The sequence below is a fragment of the Ictidomys tridecemlineatus genome, chromosome 4, assembly GCF_052094955.1.
Source record: "Ictidomys tridecemlineatus isolate mIctTri1 chromosome 4, mIctTri1.hap1, whole genome shotgun sequence".
NCBI classification, from domain to species: domain Eukaryota; kingdom Metazoa; phylum Chordata; class Mammalia; order Rodentia; family Sciuridae; genus Ictidomys; species Ictidomys tridecemlineatus.
The window spans coordinates 157,800,802-157,815,513 of NC_135480.1; the positions used below are offsets into that span (position 1 = coordinate 157,800,802).

At 36.7% G+C, this 14,712-nt stretch overlaps 1 protein-coding gene across 3 annotated transcripts in view; it reads left to right on the forward strand.

The window, feature by feature from the left end:
- The window catches only part of Ccdc171 (coiled-coil domain containing 171), a 378,035-nt gene that overhangs the window by 212,916 nt on the left and 150,407 nt on the right, over positions 1-14,712 (forward strand). For all 3 annotated transcript variants that reach the window (XM_078047666.1, XM_078047667.1, XM_078047665.1), the window contains one exon: positions 12,297-12,482. In XM_078047666.1, coding sequence (XP_077903792.1) covers positions 12,297-12,482 — 186 coding nt within the window. The remainder of the gene's footprint in view (positions 1-12,296; positions 12,483-14,712) is intronic.

The following is a 14,712-nucleotide window of genomic DNA, read 5'->3' on the forward strand; positions in this document are numbered from 1 at the left end:
CATGTTTAAGAAGAAAGTTTTAGTCACTCTAATTTTACCCTTTCAGCACCAATCACTATTGAAATGTGGATGCTTTGTGTTCACCATGCTTTTCTTTGTGTGTATGTATGCCTTTGTGGATAGTTAGTATAGAAATGTTGTATGTACAATTTGCATCCTGATTTATATTAATAAGCAAAAATTAATGATATGGTATTTTCCTGAGCCATTATTAATTTTATTTTAGATAACTGAATGTTATTCTATCTGAAAAATTTTCTGTATCAAAATTTTTCTATTCCCCTATTCATAGACATGCAATTTTTCTAATATTTTACCATTGTACTTAAATAGTAAAGAGCTCTTAATGCTTTTAAAAACCAGTTCTTTAATGAAACCCATTACTCTGTATAATTAAAGTACACTAATAAAAATTAAAGCCAGTTGTTTTGAAGTGTATATCTACTTTCTTTTGATTTACTTCCAATCATATATACAGATGAAATTTGAAATCTTGAGATAGACTGTCAAAATGGATAGAGACAGTCATTGATGCAATTTGAGATTTAGAACATAGTCAGCTAAATTTAGGTTTAGATGATAGAGGCTTTCTTGAAAATTGGAAGACATTTTTAGGTATGTTGTATAATATGTATGAAGCATTGTAGATATTGAATATAATTTTATTTCTTGGTTCTTATTTATGTATTGAGAAAACAATTTAGCAACTTCTCTTTGACAAGTTAACATTTTATTTTATTTTATTTATTTTTTTTCAATTTCTTTTTTTTTATTGTTGGTCGTTCAAAACATTACATAGTTCTTAATATATCATATTTCACAGTTTGATTCAAGTGGGTTATGAACTCCCAATTTTACCCCGTATACAGATTGCTGTATCACATCAGTTACCCTTCCATTGATTGACATATTGCCATTCTAGTGTCTGATGTATTTTGCTGTCTGTCCTATTCTCTACTATCCCCCCTCCCCTCCCTTCCTCTCCCCTCCCCTTTTCTCTCGCTACCCCTTCTACTGTAATTCATTTCTTCCACTTGTGTTATCTTGTCTTACCCCTCCTTTCCTCTTATATGTAATTTTGTATAACCCTGAGGATCACCTTCCATTTCCATTCGATTTCCCTTCTCACTCCCTTTCCCTCCCACCTCTCATCCCTGTTTAATGTTAATCTTCTTCTCAAGCTCTTCGTCCCTACCCTGTCCTTGGTTACTCCCCTTATATCAAAGGAGTCATTTGGCATTTGTTTTTTAAAGATTGGCTAGCTTCACTTAGCATAATCTGCTCTAATGCCATCCATTTCCCTCCAAATTCTATGATTTTGTCATTTTTTAATGCAGAGTAATACTCCATTGTGTATAAATGCCACATTTTTTTTTATCCATTCATCTATTGAAGGGCATCTAGGTTGGTTCCACAATCTTGCTATGGTGAATTGTGCTGCTATGAACATCGATGTAGCAGTGTCCCTGTAGCATGCTCTTTTTAGGTCTTTAGGGAATAGACCCAGAAGGGAATAGCTGGGTCAAATGGTGGTTCCATTCCCAGCTTTCCAAGAAATCTCCATACTGCTTTCCAAATTGGCTGCACCAATTTGCAGTCTCACCAACAATGAACAAGTGTACCATTTTTCCCCGCATCCTCTCCAGCACTTGTTGTTGTTTGACTTCCTAATGGCTGCCAATCTTACAGGAGTGAGATGGTATCTTAGGGTGGTTTTGATTTGCATTTCTCTGACTGCTAGAGATGGTGAGCATTTTTTCATGTACTTATTGATTGATTGTATGTCCTCCTCTGAGAAGTGTCTGTTCAGGTCCTTGGCCCATTTATTGATTGGGTTATTTGTTATCTTATTGTCTAATTTTTTGAGTTCTTTGTATACTCTGAATATTAGGGCTCTATCTGAAGTGTGTGGAGTAAAGATTTGTTCCCAGGATGTAGGCTCCCTGTTTATCTCTCTTATTTTTTCTTTTGCTGAGAAAAAACTTTTTAATTTGAGTAAGTCCCATTTGTTGATTCTATTTGTTAACTCTTGCACTATGGGTGTCCTATTGAGGAATTTGGAGCCCGACCCCACAGTATGTAGATCATAGCCAACTTTTTCTTCTGTCAGATCCGTGTCTCTGATTTAATATCAAGCTCCTTGATCCATTTTGAGTTAACTTTTGTGCAAAGGGATTCAGATTCATTTTGATGCAAATGGATTTCCAGTTTTCCCAGCACCATTTGTTGAAGATGCTATCCTTCCTCCATTGCATGCTTTTAGCTCCCTTATCAAATATAAGATAGTTGTAGTTTTGTGGATTGGTTACTGTGTCCTCTATTCTGTACCATTGATCCACCCGCCTGTTTTGGTATCAGTACCATGCTGTTTTTGTTACTATTGCTCTGTAGTATAGTTTGAAGTCTGGTATCGCAATACCGCCAGATTCACACTTCCTGCTTAGCATTATTTTTGCTACTCTGGGTCTTTTATTATTCCATATGAATTTCATGATTGTTTTATCTATTTCTACAAGAATTGCTGTTGGGATTTTGATTGGCATTGCATTGAACTTATAGAGAACTTTTGGTAATATCGCCATTTTGATGATGTTAGTTCTGCCTATCCATGAGCAGGGTATATTTTTCCATCTTCTAAGGTCTTCTTCTATATCTTTCTTTAGGGTTCTGTAATTTTCATTATATAAATCTTTCACCTCTTTTGTTAGGTTGATTCCCAAGTATTTTATTTTTTTGGGGGATATTGTGAATGGAGTAGTTGTCCTCATTTCCGTTTCAGAGGATTTGTCGCTGATATACAGGAATGCCTTTGATTTATGCGTGTTGATCTTATATCCTGCCACTTTGCTGAATTCATTTATTAGCTCTAATAGCTTCTTTGTAGACCCTTTTGGGTCTGCTAGGTATAGAATCATATCATCTGCAAATAGTGATAATTTAAGTTCTTCTTTTCCTATTTTTATGCCTTTAATTTCTTTCGTCTGTCTAATTGCTCTGGCCAGTGTTTCGAGGACTATGTTGAACAGAAGTGGTGAGAGAGGGCATCCCTGTCTTGTACCAGATCTTAGAGGGAATGCCTTCAATTTTTCTCCATTCAGAATGATGCTGGCCTGTGGCTTATCATAGGTTGCTTTTACAATGTTGAGGTATGATCCTGTTATCCCTAATTTTTCTAGAGTTTTGAACATAAAGAGATGCTGTACTTTGTCGAATGCTTTTTCTGCATCTATTGAGATGATCATATGGTTCTTATTTTTAAGTCTATTGATGTGGTGAATAACATTTATTGATTTCCGTATATTGAACCAGCCTTTCATCCCAGGGATGAATCCTACTTGATCATGGTGTATAATTTTTTTGATATGTGTTTGAATCCGATTCGCCAGAATTTTATTGAGGATTTTTGCGTCTAGGTTCATTAGAGATATTGGTCTGTAGTTTTCTTTCTTTGAAGTGTCTTTGTCTAGTTTAGGCATCAGGGTGATGTTGGCCTTGTAGAATGTATTTGGAAGTTCTCCCTCTTTTTCTATTTTCTGAAATAGCTTGAAAAGTATTGGTGTTAGTTCCTCTTTAAAGGTTTTGTAAAACTCTGCTGTATACCCATCCGGTCCTGGGCTTTTCTTAGTTGGTAGTCTTTTGATGGTTTCTTCTATTTCCTCTATTGTTATTGGTCTGTTTAGGTTGTCTATATCCTCCTGACTCAATCTGGGCAGATCATAAGACTTAAGGAATTTATCTATGCCTTCACTATCTTCTATTTTATTGGAGTATAAGGATTCAAAATAATTTCTGATTATCTTCTGTATTTCTGAAGTGTCTGTTGTGATATTGCCTTTTTCATCCCGTATGCTAGTAATTTGGGTTCTCTCTCTTCTTCTCTTCGTTAGCATGGCTAAGGGTCTGTCGATTTTATTTATTTTTTCAAAGAACCAACTTTTCGTTTTGTCAATTTTTTCAATTGTTTCTTTTGTTTCGATTTCATTAATTTCAGCTCTGATTTTAATTATTTCTTGCCTTCTACTTCTTTTGCTGTTGTTTTGTTCTTCTTTTTCTAGGATTTTGAGATGAAGTATGAGATCATTTATTTGTTGGTTTTTTCTTTTTTTGAGGAATGAACTCCAAGCAATGAATTTTCCTCTTAGAACTGCTTTCAATGTGTCCCATAGATTCCGATATGTTTTGTCTGTGTTTTCATTTAACTCTAAGAAGTTTTTAATTTCCTCCTTGATGTCTTCTAAAACCCATTGATCATTCAGTAACCTATTGTTCATTCTCCAAGTGATGCTTGATTTTTCCTTCCTTCTTTTATCATTGATTTTCAGTTTCATTCCATTATGATCAGATAAGATGCATGGTATTATCTCTACTCCTTTATATTGTCTAAGAGTTGCCCTGTGACCTAATATATGGTCTATTTTTGAGAAGGTTCCGTGTGCTGCTGAGAAAAAAGTGTAACTACTTGATTTTGGGTGGTATAGTCTATATATGTCAATTAAGTCTAGGTTGTTAATTGTGTGATTGAGTTCTATAGTTTCCTTATTTAACTTTTGTTTGGAAGATCTGTCTAGTGGTGAGAGAGGTGTGTTGAAGTCTCCCATGATTATTGTATGGTGGTCTATTAGACTCTTGAACTTGAGAAGAGTTTGCTTGATGAACATAGCTGCACCATTATTTGGGGCATATATATTTATGATTGTTATGTCTTGTTGGTGTATGGTTCCCTTGAGCAGTATGCAGTGTCCTTCTTTATCCCTTTTGATTAACTTTGGCTTGAAATCTATTTTATTAGATATGAGTATGGACACTCCTGCTTGTTTCCGCAGTTCATATGAGTGGTATGATTTTTTCAACCTTTCACCTTCAGTCTATGTATATCTTTTCCTATCAGATGAGTCTCCTGTAGGCAGCATATTGTTGGGTCTTGTTTTGTGATTCATTCTGCTAGCCTGTGTCTCTTAATTGGTGAGTTTAAGCTATTAACATTTAGGGTTATTATTGAGATATGGTTTGTTCTTCCAGCCATATTTGTTTATTAATGTTACTAAACCTGATTTGTTTTCCTCTTTGATTACTTTCCCCCCTTTACTGTCCTACCTCCCACTGTTGGTTTTCAATGTTAGTTTCCATTTCCTCTTCCTGTAATGTTTTGCCAAGGATTTTTTGAAGAGATGGTTTTCTAACTGCGAATTCTCTTAACTTTTGTTTATCGTGGAAGGTTTTAATTTCATCTTCTATCCTGAAGCTTAATTTCGCCGGATACATGATTCTTAGTTGGAACCCATTTTCTTTCAGTGTTTGAAATATGTTATTCCAGGATCTTCTAGCTTTCAGAGTCTGTGTTGAGAGATCAACTGTTATCCTGATTGGTTTACCCCTAAATGTAATCTGCTTTTTTTCTCTTGTAGCTTTTAAAATTCTCTCCTTATTCTGTATGTTGGACATCTTCATTATAATGTGTCTAGGTGTGGATCTCTTATGATTTTGCACATTCGGCGTCCTGTAGGCTTCTAGGATTTGGAATTCTGTCTCATTCTTCAAGTCTGGTAAGTTTTCTCATATTATTTCACTGAATAGATTGTTTATTCCTTTGGTTTGGAGCTCTGTGCCTTCCTGTGTCCCAATGACTCTTAAGTTTGGTCTTTTAATATTATCCCATAATTCTTGGATGTTCTGCTCATGGTTTCTTAGCAGACTTGCTGAGCTGTCTATGTTCTTTTCCAGTTGAAATACTTTGTCTTCATTGTCTGATGTTCTATCTTCTAAGTGATCTACTCTGCTGGTAGTATTCTCAATTGAGTTTTTAAGTTGGTTTATTGCTTCCTGCATTTCTAGGATTTCTATTTGTTTGTTTTTTATTACCTCTATCTCCCTGTGAAATTGATCTTTTACTTCCTGGATTTGTTTATGTAGTTCCTTGCCAATGTGATCTTTCATTGTCTGATTTTGCTGTCTCATGTCTTCCTTGAGACTCCAGATCATCTGAAGCATGTATATCCTGAACTCTTTATCTGACATTCCATCTGTTGCAGCTATTACCTCTTCTAAAGTTGAGTTGACCTGCATTGCTTGTGGTCCTTTCTTTCCTTGTCTTTTCATACTGCTCGCATTTCTTTCTGCTTGGTGAAACTGTTGTGTTTTTGAAATTTACCCCCTATTTATTTATATTGCTCTCGTATAGTTGGGAAGTCTCCCTTTCAGGGTGGGTAGTGGCTGTCTCTTTCTCTAATTAGGGTGGTCTGTCTACCACGCTGGTCGGTCACAGGTCTGCACCCCCTGCAGGCGCAGGTGGCGGCTCTGCTCTGCCCCCACTCCAATTGTGGTGATGAAACTACCATGTCCTGGGGTCGTTGGTCCTGATCCGTATGTGGGCGGCGGCTCTGCTCGGTCCCCACTCCAATTGGTGTGACGTGTCTACCACGCTGGCAGGCCTCTAGGCCGGTGGGTCGCAGTTCTGCACAGCCCCCACTCCCAATGGGGGTACCTGACTACCTCTTCAACGGGTCGCTGAGCCCCCTCCGGAACCGGGCGGCGGCCCTGCTCCACCCCCACTCTAACCAGTGTGACGTGACTGCCTCGGTGCTATGTGTCCACCACGCTGGCAGGCTACCAGGCCTGTCTTGCCAGTGGATCGCAGGTCTGCCTACCCTGCAGGCTCAGACGGTAGCTCTGCACAGCCCCTACTCCAAATGAAGTTACTTGGCTACCGTGCTGTGGGATCGCTGCTTCTATATAGGCGTGGGCGGCTACTCTCTTCGGCCCCAGCTGCAGTTGGGGTGTCGTGATACCACGCCGGCGGGTCACTTGGCCTGCTCTGGGTGCAGGCGGTAGCTCCACTCTGCCCCCCCGGCCCCCGCAGCACCCAGCAGGACCCGGACCAAGAAGCAGTCACCGCAGGTTCCCCAGCCCTGGGCCAAAGCAGCTTCGGGAGACAGAACCCGGCCTCTCCGATCCCGACACACTCTCCGCTGGGGGCTGGCTCCAAGGAGCGACCCCCACGGGTTCCCCAGCCCTAGGCCAAAACTGTTCTGGGAGTCGGAACCCAGTCGCCCCAAGCTCAGTGCACGCTCCACTTGGAGCTGGTCTCCACAGGCAGTCTCCGCAGGTTCCCCAGCCCTGGGCCAAGTTAGCCCCGGGAACCAGAATCCGGCCGCTCAGAGCCCGGAGCACACCTTGCCCGGAACGAGCCCCCAGGAGTATTCTCCACAGGTTCTCCAGTCCCGAGCCTGTGCTATCTGTCTGCGAAACGTAGGTAAATACCAGCCTGAAATCACCTGTTCCGTAGCTGGATGAGCTGAGATCAGTAGAAAACAGGGATGATTACGTCAGTTCTCCAAGATGGCGGCTGCTGTCCTCCTCCGTGGTTGGACCGGTGTCAGGAACTGAACTGGACCGCTTCTCTCCTGTCTCAAAGCCGGAACTCAGCACAAAGCGCGGCCATTGTACCACTGGCGGGAGCCCCCTGAATCCGTATCGCTGCATCCCCCGCTCTGGCACCTCACCGCTTCCCAGCGCGCGCCGCGGACTCCAGCCGCGGGGCGATCTCGATCAGGCAATGTGATCCTCCGTGCTGAGAAATCGAGCTCCCGCAGCCGAACCTCGCGTGATGGAAATCCGTCCACTAGATTCTGGAGCACCTCAATTTCACTGGAAATTCCCAACAAGATAGCCTTCCGCCATTTCACCTCGTCTTTCTCCCGCTCAGTGACGCGGCGCACTGGGGTGATGCACTCCCTTCACCACCATCTTCCTCCCTCCACCTTATTTTATTTTTGATACCAGGAACTGAACATAGGGATACTTAACCACTGACCCACATCCTCAGCTCATTTTTTTTTTTTTGAGACAGAGTCTCACTGAGTTGCTTAGGGCCACACTAAGGCTGGCTTTGAACTTGTGATACTATTGCCTCAGCTTCCCAAACTGCTGGGATTACAGGCATGTGCCACTGTGCCTAGCAACATTTTATTTTTGATTAGTAATCAGGGCTCAATTTCCAGAATCTGTAGAAAAAGATTAGAATTTGAAGAAAATTTGGTGGGAGGTGACAGAATCTTCTTGTAAGGTTTTTCTTCTAATTAATTGACTTTCAGCAAAGCCTAAGAATATGTTTCAGGAAATGTTTAATGTGAATTGCTTCCTCTGAAGTGTAGGAATAAAAGGTTTAATTAATGTAATAATTGAAGGAATGAAGTCTATAATTTTTATATTTTTGGCATACTATTTTAAGTAATAAAGTAATGATTTGTAACATTTAAGATCATGTATCAGGCACTGACCTTAATTGTTTTACAGTTGTTGATTCACTTCATCCCCATAATAATCTCCTATAACTTAATAGTTAAATACTATTATTTATCCATATTTTACAGATGAAGAGTATGGGTCACAGAACAGCTAAGCCACTTGGCTAAAGTCACATAGGGAATGGAAATGTTAGGATTTGAACCTGGGTAGTCTGGCTCCTAAATTTATGCTTTTGACCATTTCACTATAATGGTTAACATTTATACTAACTGTATAAACAAATAATTATTTTATTAAAAACATTAGGCTGAGGATGTGGCTCAAGTGGTAACGTGCTTGCCTAGCATGTGTGAAGCACTGGGTTCGATTCTCAGCACCACATAGAAATAAAATAAAAGATATTGTGTCCATCTAAAACTAAAAAAAACCCAAAACACAAAACCACCAAAAAACATAGATGGAAAAAGATGGTATTTTTTTCTAAAAAAAATTGGGGAGTGTGGTTGCAACCACTTGTCTTTCACTGATTTCAGGCTAAGTATATTTAAAAAAAAGAAAAAAGAAAGAAAGAAATAGCTTCTTTACAGTTGGTCTAAAAGGAAACATCCTGCCTGCCAAAAGCTATTCAGAGCTTTTGTTGTTTTGGAATACTATGTTCATCTATTGGCAGTTGTTCTTTAACAGCTAAATTTTCAAGTTTTTTGTTGTTGTTTTGTTTTGTTTATTAGTGCCTTAAAATTCCTTTTACACCTAATATTTTTCTTATTCTACATTACAGTATTTGTTTAATCCTGTTTAATTCCAGAATTGTAAACAGAATTGAGTTTGTGAGAATGATGGATGGGTAAGGCACAGGCTAAAATTAGCTGTTTTTTTTTTTTTTAGGTAAATAAAAATTTTTGGAGGAGTGGGAAGAAAAAACACATTCTGTTAACATAAAGGAAATCTTGCAAAATAGTGGGGATCATGATTTATAGAGGTCAAGTGGATTGAGAAGGACAGAATGATTTGATGATAAGAAGGGATAATTTAAAACAACACGAGAAATAAAAGAAGGAAGAGATAAAAAAATACCTATTCTCAAGACTTGGAAAACAGAGGAATGTTAAAAAGTAGATAGAGTGGACCTTTTCCCCCACATCTTCGCCAACACTTATTGTTGTTTGTATTCTTTTTTTTAAAAAAATATATATTTTAAAGTTGTAGTTGGACACATTACCTTTATTTTTATTTGTTTCTATTTTTATGTGATGCTGAGGATTGAACACAGTGCCTCACATGTGCCAGGAGAGCACTCTACTGCTGAGCCATGTTAACCTCAGCCCCTGTTGGTTGTATTCTTAATAGCTGCCATTCTGACTGGAGTGAGATGAAATCTTGGAGTAGTTTTGATTTGCATTTCTCTAATTGCTAGTGATGATGAACATTTTTTTCATATATTTGTTAATTAATTGCATATCATCTTCTGAGAAGTATCTGTTCAGGTCCTTGGCCCACTTATTGATTGACATTCTTTTGGTGCTTAGCTTTTTGAGTTCTTTATATACCCTAGAGATTAGTGCTCTGCCTGATGTGTGAGAGGTAAAGATTTGCTCCCAAGATATTGGCTCTCTGTTCACCTCACAGATTGTTTCTTTTGCTGAGAAGAAACTTTTTAGTTTGAGTCCATCCCATTTATTGATTCTTGATTTTAATTCTGTGCCAGAGGAGTCTTGTTAAGGAAATTGTGGCCTAATCCCACATGATACACTGCTGGTGGGACTACAAATTGGTGCAGCCAATATGGAAAACAGTCTGGAGTTTTCTTGGAAAATTGGGAATAGAACCACCATTTGACCCAGCTATCCCCTTCCTCGGTCTATACCCAAAGGACTTAAAAACAGCATACTACAGGGACACGGCCACATTAATGTTTATAACAGCATAATTCACAATAGCTAAACTGTAGAACTAACCTAGATGCCCTTCAGTAGATGAATGGATTAAAAAATGTGGCTTATATACACAATAGAATATTACTCAGCAATAAAAGAATAAAATCATGGCATTTGCAGGTAAATGGATGGTGTTGGAGAAGATAGTGGTAAGTGAAGTTAGCCAATCCTAAAAAACCAAATGCCAAATGTTTTCTCTGATACAGGGAGGCTGATTCATAGTGGGGTAGGAAGGGGGAGCATGGGAGGAATAGAGGAACTCTAGATAGGGCAAAGGGGTGGGAGGGAAAGGGAGGGGGCATGGCGGTAAAATGATGGTGGAATGTGATGGACATTATTATTCAAAGTACATGTATGAAGACACAAATTGTATACAACAAGAGATATGAAAAATAAAAATTGTGATACATTTTGCTGTCATATATAAATAATAAATAATTTACAAAAGTAGTATAGAGGTAGAGTGCTGAGAGAAGGCTGTGAGGACTGATGTAGTGAAGCAGAGTTTGGTTGTATTAGGATAATATGGAGAAGTAAGCCAGAGGTTAAGAGGGAATGAAAAGATGAGTGTTTTGTAAGATCTAAACACCAAAGAAGTATCAGTGATATATAGATAAACTTTTACTAGGTGACTCCAGGAAACAAGACAACTTTCCCTTATTCTTTGTCTGCATTCTCATTACTTTATATTAACTTATGCAAAGTATTAGGCATCTATTTTATACTTTAATTTCCCCTTCTAAAATTTCATCAGTGGTGATGAATGCATTTTATATATCATTGAAGAAGGAAGTAAAAGTCAATTGCTTTAAAAACAAAACTGGTTTGCTACATATTATAATATAGAAGGGCCCATTCTATATACTCTCAAATTCAGTTCTAGCATTTCTAGTTCTGTACATTTCTATTTTTTTCTGTCATCAGAAAAGTTAGATATAAAGTCTACATTCAACTGTAATAATCCTACATTCTGGGTGCATAGATTTAATAAGATCTTATTCTGCTCTCCCTTTCTAGATTTTTTTAAAGTTCAAATTACTTTACATTTATGGTTAGTTATGTTAATCTACTTCAAATCCTTTTTAACAATGATAAAGTTGTACATTTAAATAAATGTATAAGTTTACTTAGTGTGACTAAGTGGACTGCATGTTATTCCTCTTGTTTTCCAACTACATTGCCTATTACCTTCCCTTTATGAAACATTCTCATTTGTACTTCAAGATCGAAGATGTCTCCTATTTGTTGTAGCTAGTTGCTTGTTTAAATGTTTTGAACAGAAGATAATCAAGTGTGTCTTGCCCTGGACCTCAAGTGCCTTCAGGGGTGACCCCTGTGTGGGACTGTCACTAGTTTATTTTACAGCACTGCCCTCCAAAGTAGTTATGATGTTGTAAAAAATCATGTTGTATCTTATGACATATAATTTCATTGGCAGATGTTTGTATATGAATATTTTTTCATTCAACAAATAATGACAAGCACTTGCTTAGCCCAGGCCCTCTTTTGTGTATTGGTTGAGAAAGCTCAGTGGAAGTACATCCTTGTATGTGTGGTTGGTGACAGGGTATGGCTAGGCAATTTTTAAAAAGTGTGGTTAATCTGGTAATGACAGTTGCTGTAAGGAAAATAAAAAAAGACAGTATGATAGTGTGAATGGGAGTGGCAGTGGGGGATGTATGATCTGGTGAGAACTTGTCAAGAACATTTGGGGAAATCTGAAAGCTAACACTAAACACGTATTTTCAGATTATCATTTGAAAGCCTAGGAATTGGTTAAAGTTTTTAAGTCCCATAATCATAATCTTTATAAAAAGTGTTTATGTATTAAGATTTAAACTGGGCATTATGGGTTAATTCAGAATTTGGAATGTTTTTGAACCTTTTTTATTTTATTTTTTTTTTACTAAAAATGCTTACTTTGGAAGTATGACTCTGTGCTTTAAAAACCAACTATATTTTTATCTTATGAAATTAATAAAAACAAATTATATTTTTTTCTTGCATTGAATACTTAGAAATGTTTGCATTATATTATGTTAACAAATATAGTTCTGAAGATAAAATGATATAACAGTGCAGTTAGATTGTAACTGATTTTTTCCTCTCTTTTAAAAGAAATTGATCACCCATGAGAAATTTGAAAGTGCATGTGAAGAACTAAATAATGCATTGCTTCGGGAGCAGCAGGCACAAATGCTTTTGAATGAACAGGCACAACAACTACAGGAGCTGAATTACAGACTTGAATTGCACTCCAGTGAGGAAGCTGACAAAAACCAAACTTTGGGAGAAGCTGTTAAGGTAGGAGAGCATCTCTCCCAGAAGGCTTATTTCCTATTTGGATCTTAGGGGGGATTCATGTATACCCCCTGAATAGGGACTAGGTCCAAAGGTGTGAAATTTTATTGTATAAGAGCTTATAAGAATGGGATGAATGAACTCTCATTTCATCCTCAGTTATAAACATACATTCAGATGTATTGAAAATGTGAAAGTAGGCTTTACTGGCTGGTTGAAAACAAAGTGGAGATTTTTCCAACATTAATTTTTATTTTGTTTATTTTATCTTCCTTGTTTCTTCTTGTTCTTTTCCTATTCTTGTTTTGTGCCTCCTGGACTTTGGAAACTCCACATATCTTTTGGATTCTGGAGGGTTTGAATCTAGGTCTCTCTAATTCTTATATAGTAAATGCACATTTGGATAGGAGGGAGATTTGGTTAGAAAGATTTGTTCTCGTTGTCATATATTCTTGGCAATTGTATTTAGAAGGAAAAGGGAAGTTATAATCTATGACTTGTTGTTTAGAGAATTTCATTACTAGATTTAGGACTGCAGTATTTTGGGTTTTTTTTTGGAAATGTTGGTTATAAAGTATAGGAGAATTCTTGTTTTTAATTTTACTACTTGAGGATTTTTTGCTAGTGAGGTTATACATACTAGGATGGAACTAAATCCTGGAAAATAAAAATAATATTGCCTCTATTTCAGGTATTATACTAGTAATGCAATCAGTCAACTTAGGATTGATATATAACTCAGAGTTGGTATATAACTAATATTAATTCAGAATTGGTAAATAACTAATTAAACAAACGATGTATGTTTATTCTAATACTTAAATACCATCACTACTAATAATAAAATAGCCAAAATTTATTGAGAAATTCCTGTTTGGCAAGAATGCTATATTAAATCTTTATTATGTCATGTGAACACCACAAAAACCGTGGAGTTATTTCCATTTTGTTGATAAGAAAACTGAGATACAGAGAGGTTATATAACTAGGACTACCATTAGTAAGTGAAAGATCTAGGAAGTTCCTGATTATCACATTATATAGATGCATAGCACACATGTGCCAGAATCTGTGTCATTGTCCCTGCATGAATTATTTTATTTTTTTAATAAATAAAGGAAGGCAGAATTGTTGAAGAGGGCATAATTTTTAAAAAAATATTTTTGGTTGTAGATGAACACAATACCTTTATTTTGTTTATTTAGTTTTTTAATGTAATGCTGGGGATTGAACCCAGTGCCTCAAGCGTGCTAGGCAAGTGCTCTACCACTGAGCCCCAGCCCGAGGCCTATCTTATATTTCATTCTAAAACTAACTTTGGGAAATAGGACTATTATAATTATTGTTTTTGAAGGCAGTTGACTTACTCAAGGTCTCCTGCCTGTAATATTGAAACTGGGATTTAATTTTTGGAAAAATTGGAAAATATTAAAATCTAAAAGAAGTAAATATAAATGAATTTAAGAGGGAAATATAGATGCCCTTAAGGAAGGAAAAAAACCCTCACAGAATACTACTAATATTTTAGAATTTATTTTTTAAAATAAAAATATTACAATGAACCATTTGAAATTGCTGATTTTAAAGTGAAAAACAGACACATGACAGCAATTTCAAATGGTTAGAAGTAATATATATAATTTAGTTACATAAATGAGAATGTACTTATATATTGCTTTGTAACTAATTTGTATCACATAGTAGTAGACTGAGTGGTCTGGTTAACGAATCGATAATTAAAGGATATCAATTTTTATTTTCTCCTTTTTTAAAAAATACAAGTAATCACTATTGTAGAAAAATAAAAAATATAGATGAAGTAAAATTAAAATTAAAACAAACTCAAGTCATACCAATAGATATACCTACTGCTAAACTTTTGATATATGTTACAGTTTGTATTTTGAAAATACAGAAATATAACCAAATATAGGTTAATAAAAATATAGTCAGACTCATATTATAGTTTTACTTACTTTTTTATAAAAACCATGTCAAGAATGTCAATAATTTCTTTCCTTGGTGGTAAATGTCATGCTAATGAAGTATCATCATCTCTAATGGCTGATTGAATTCTTTTGAATGCATGTAATTCTCCCTTTTTTCTTTTTCTTTTTAATTAACAAAATTATATTTCAGTATTTTGATACTTGTACGTGTTGTGGGATGACCACCCTAATTGACAAATCTGTCATCTCACAGACATCATTTCTTTTTGGTGAGAACATCTAAT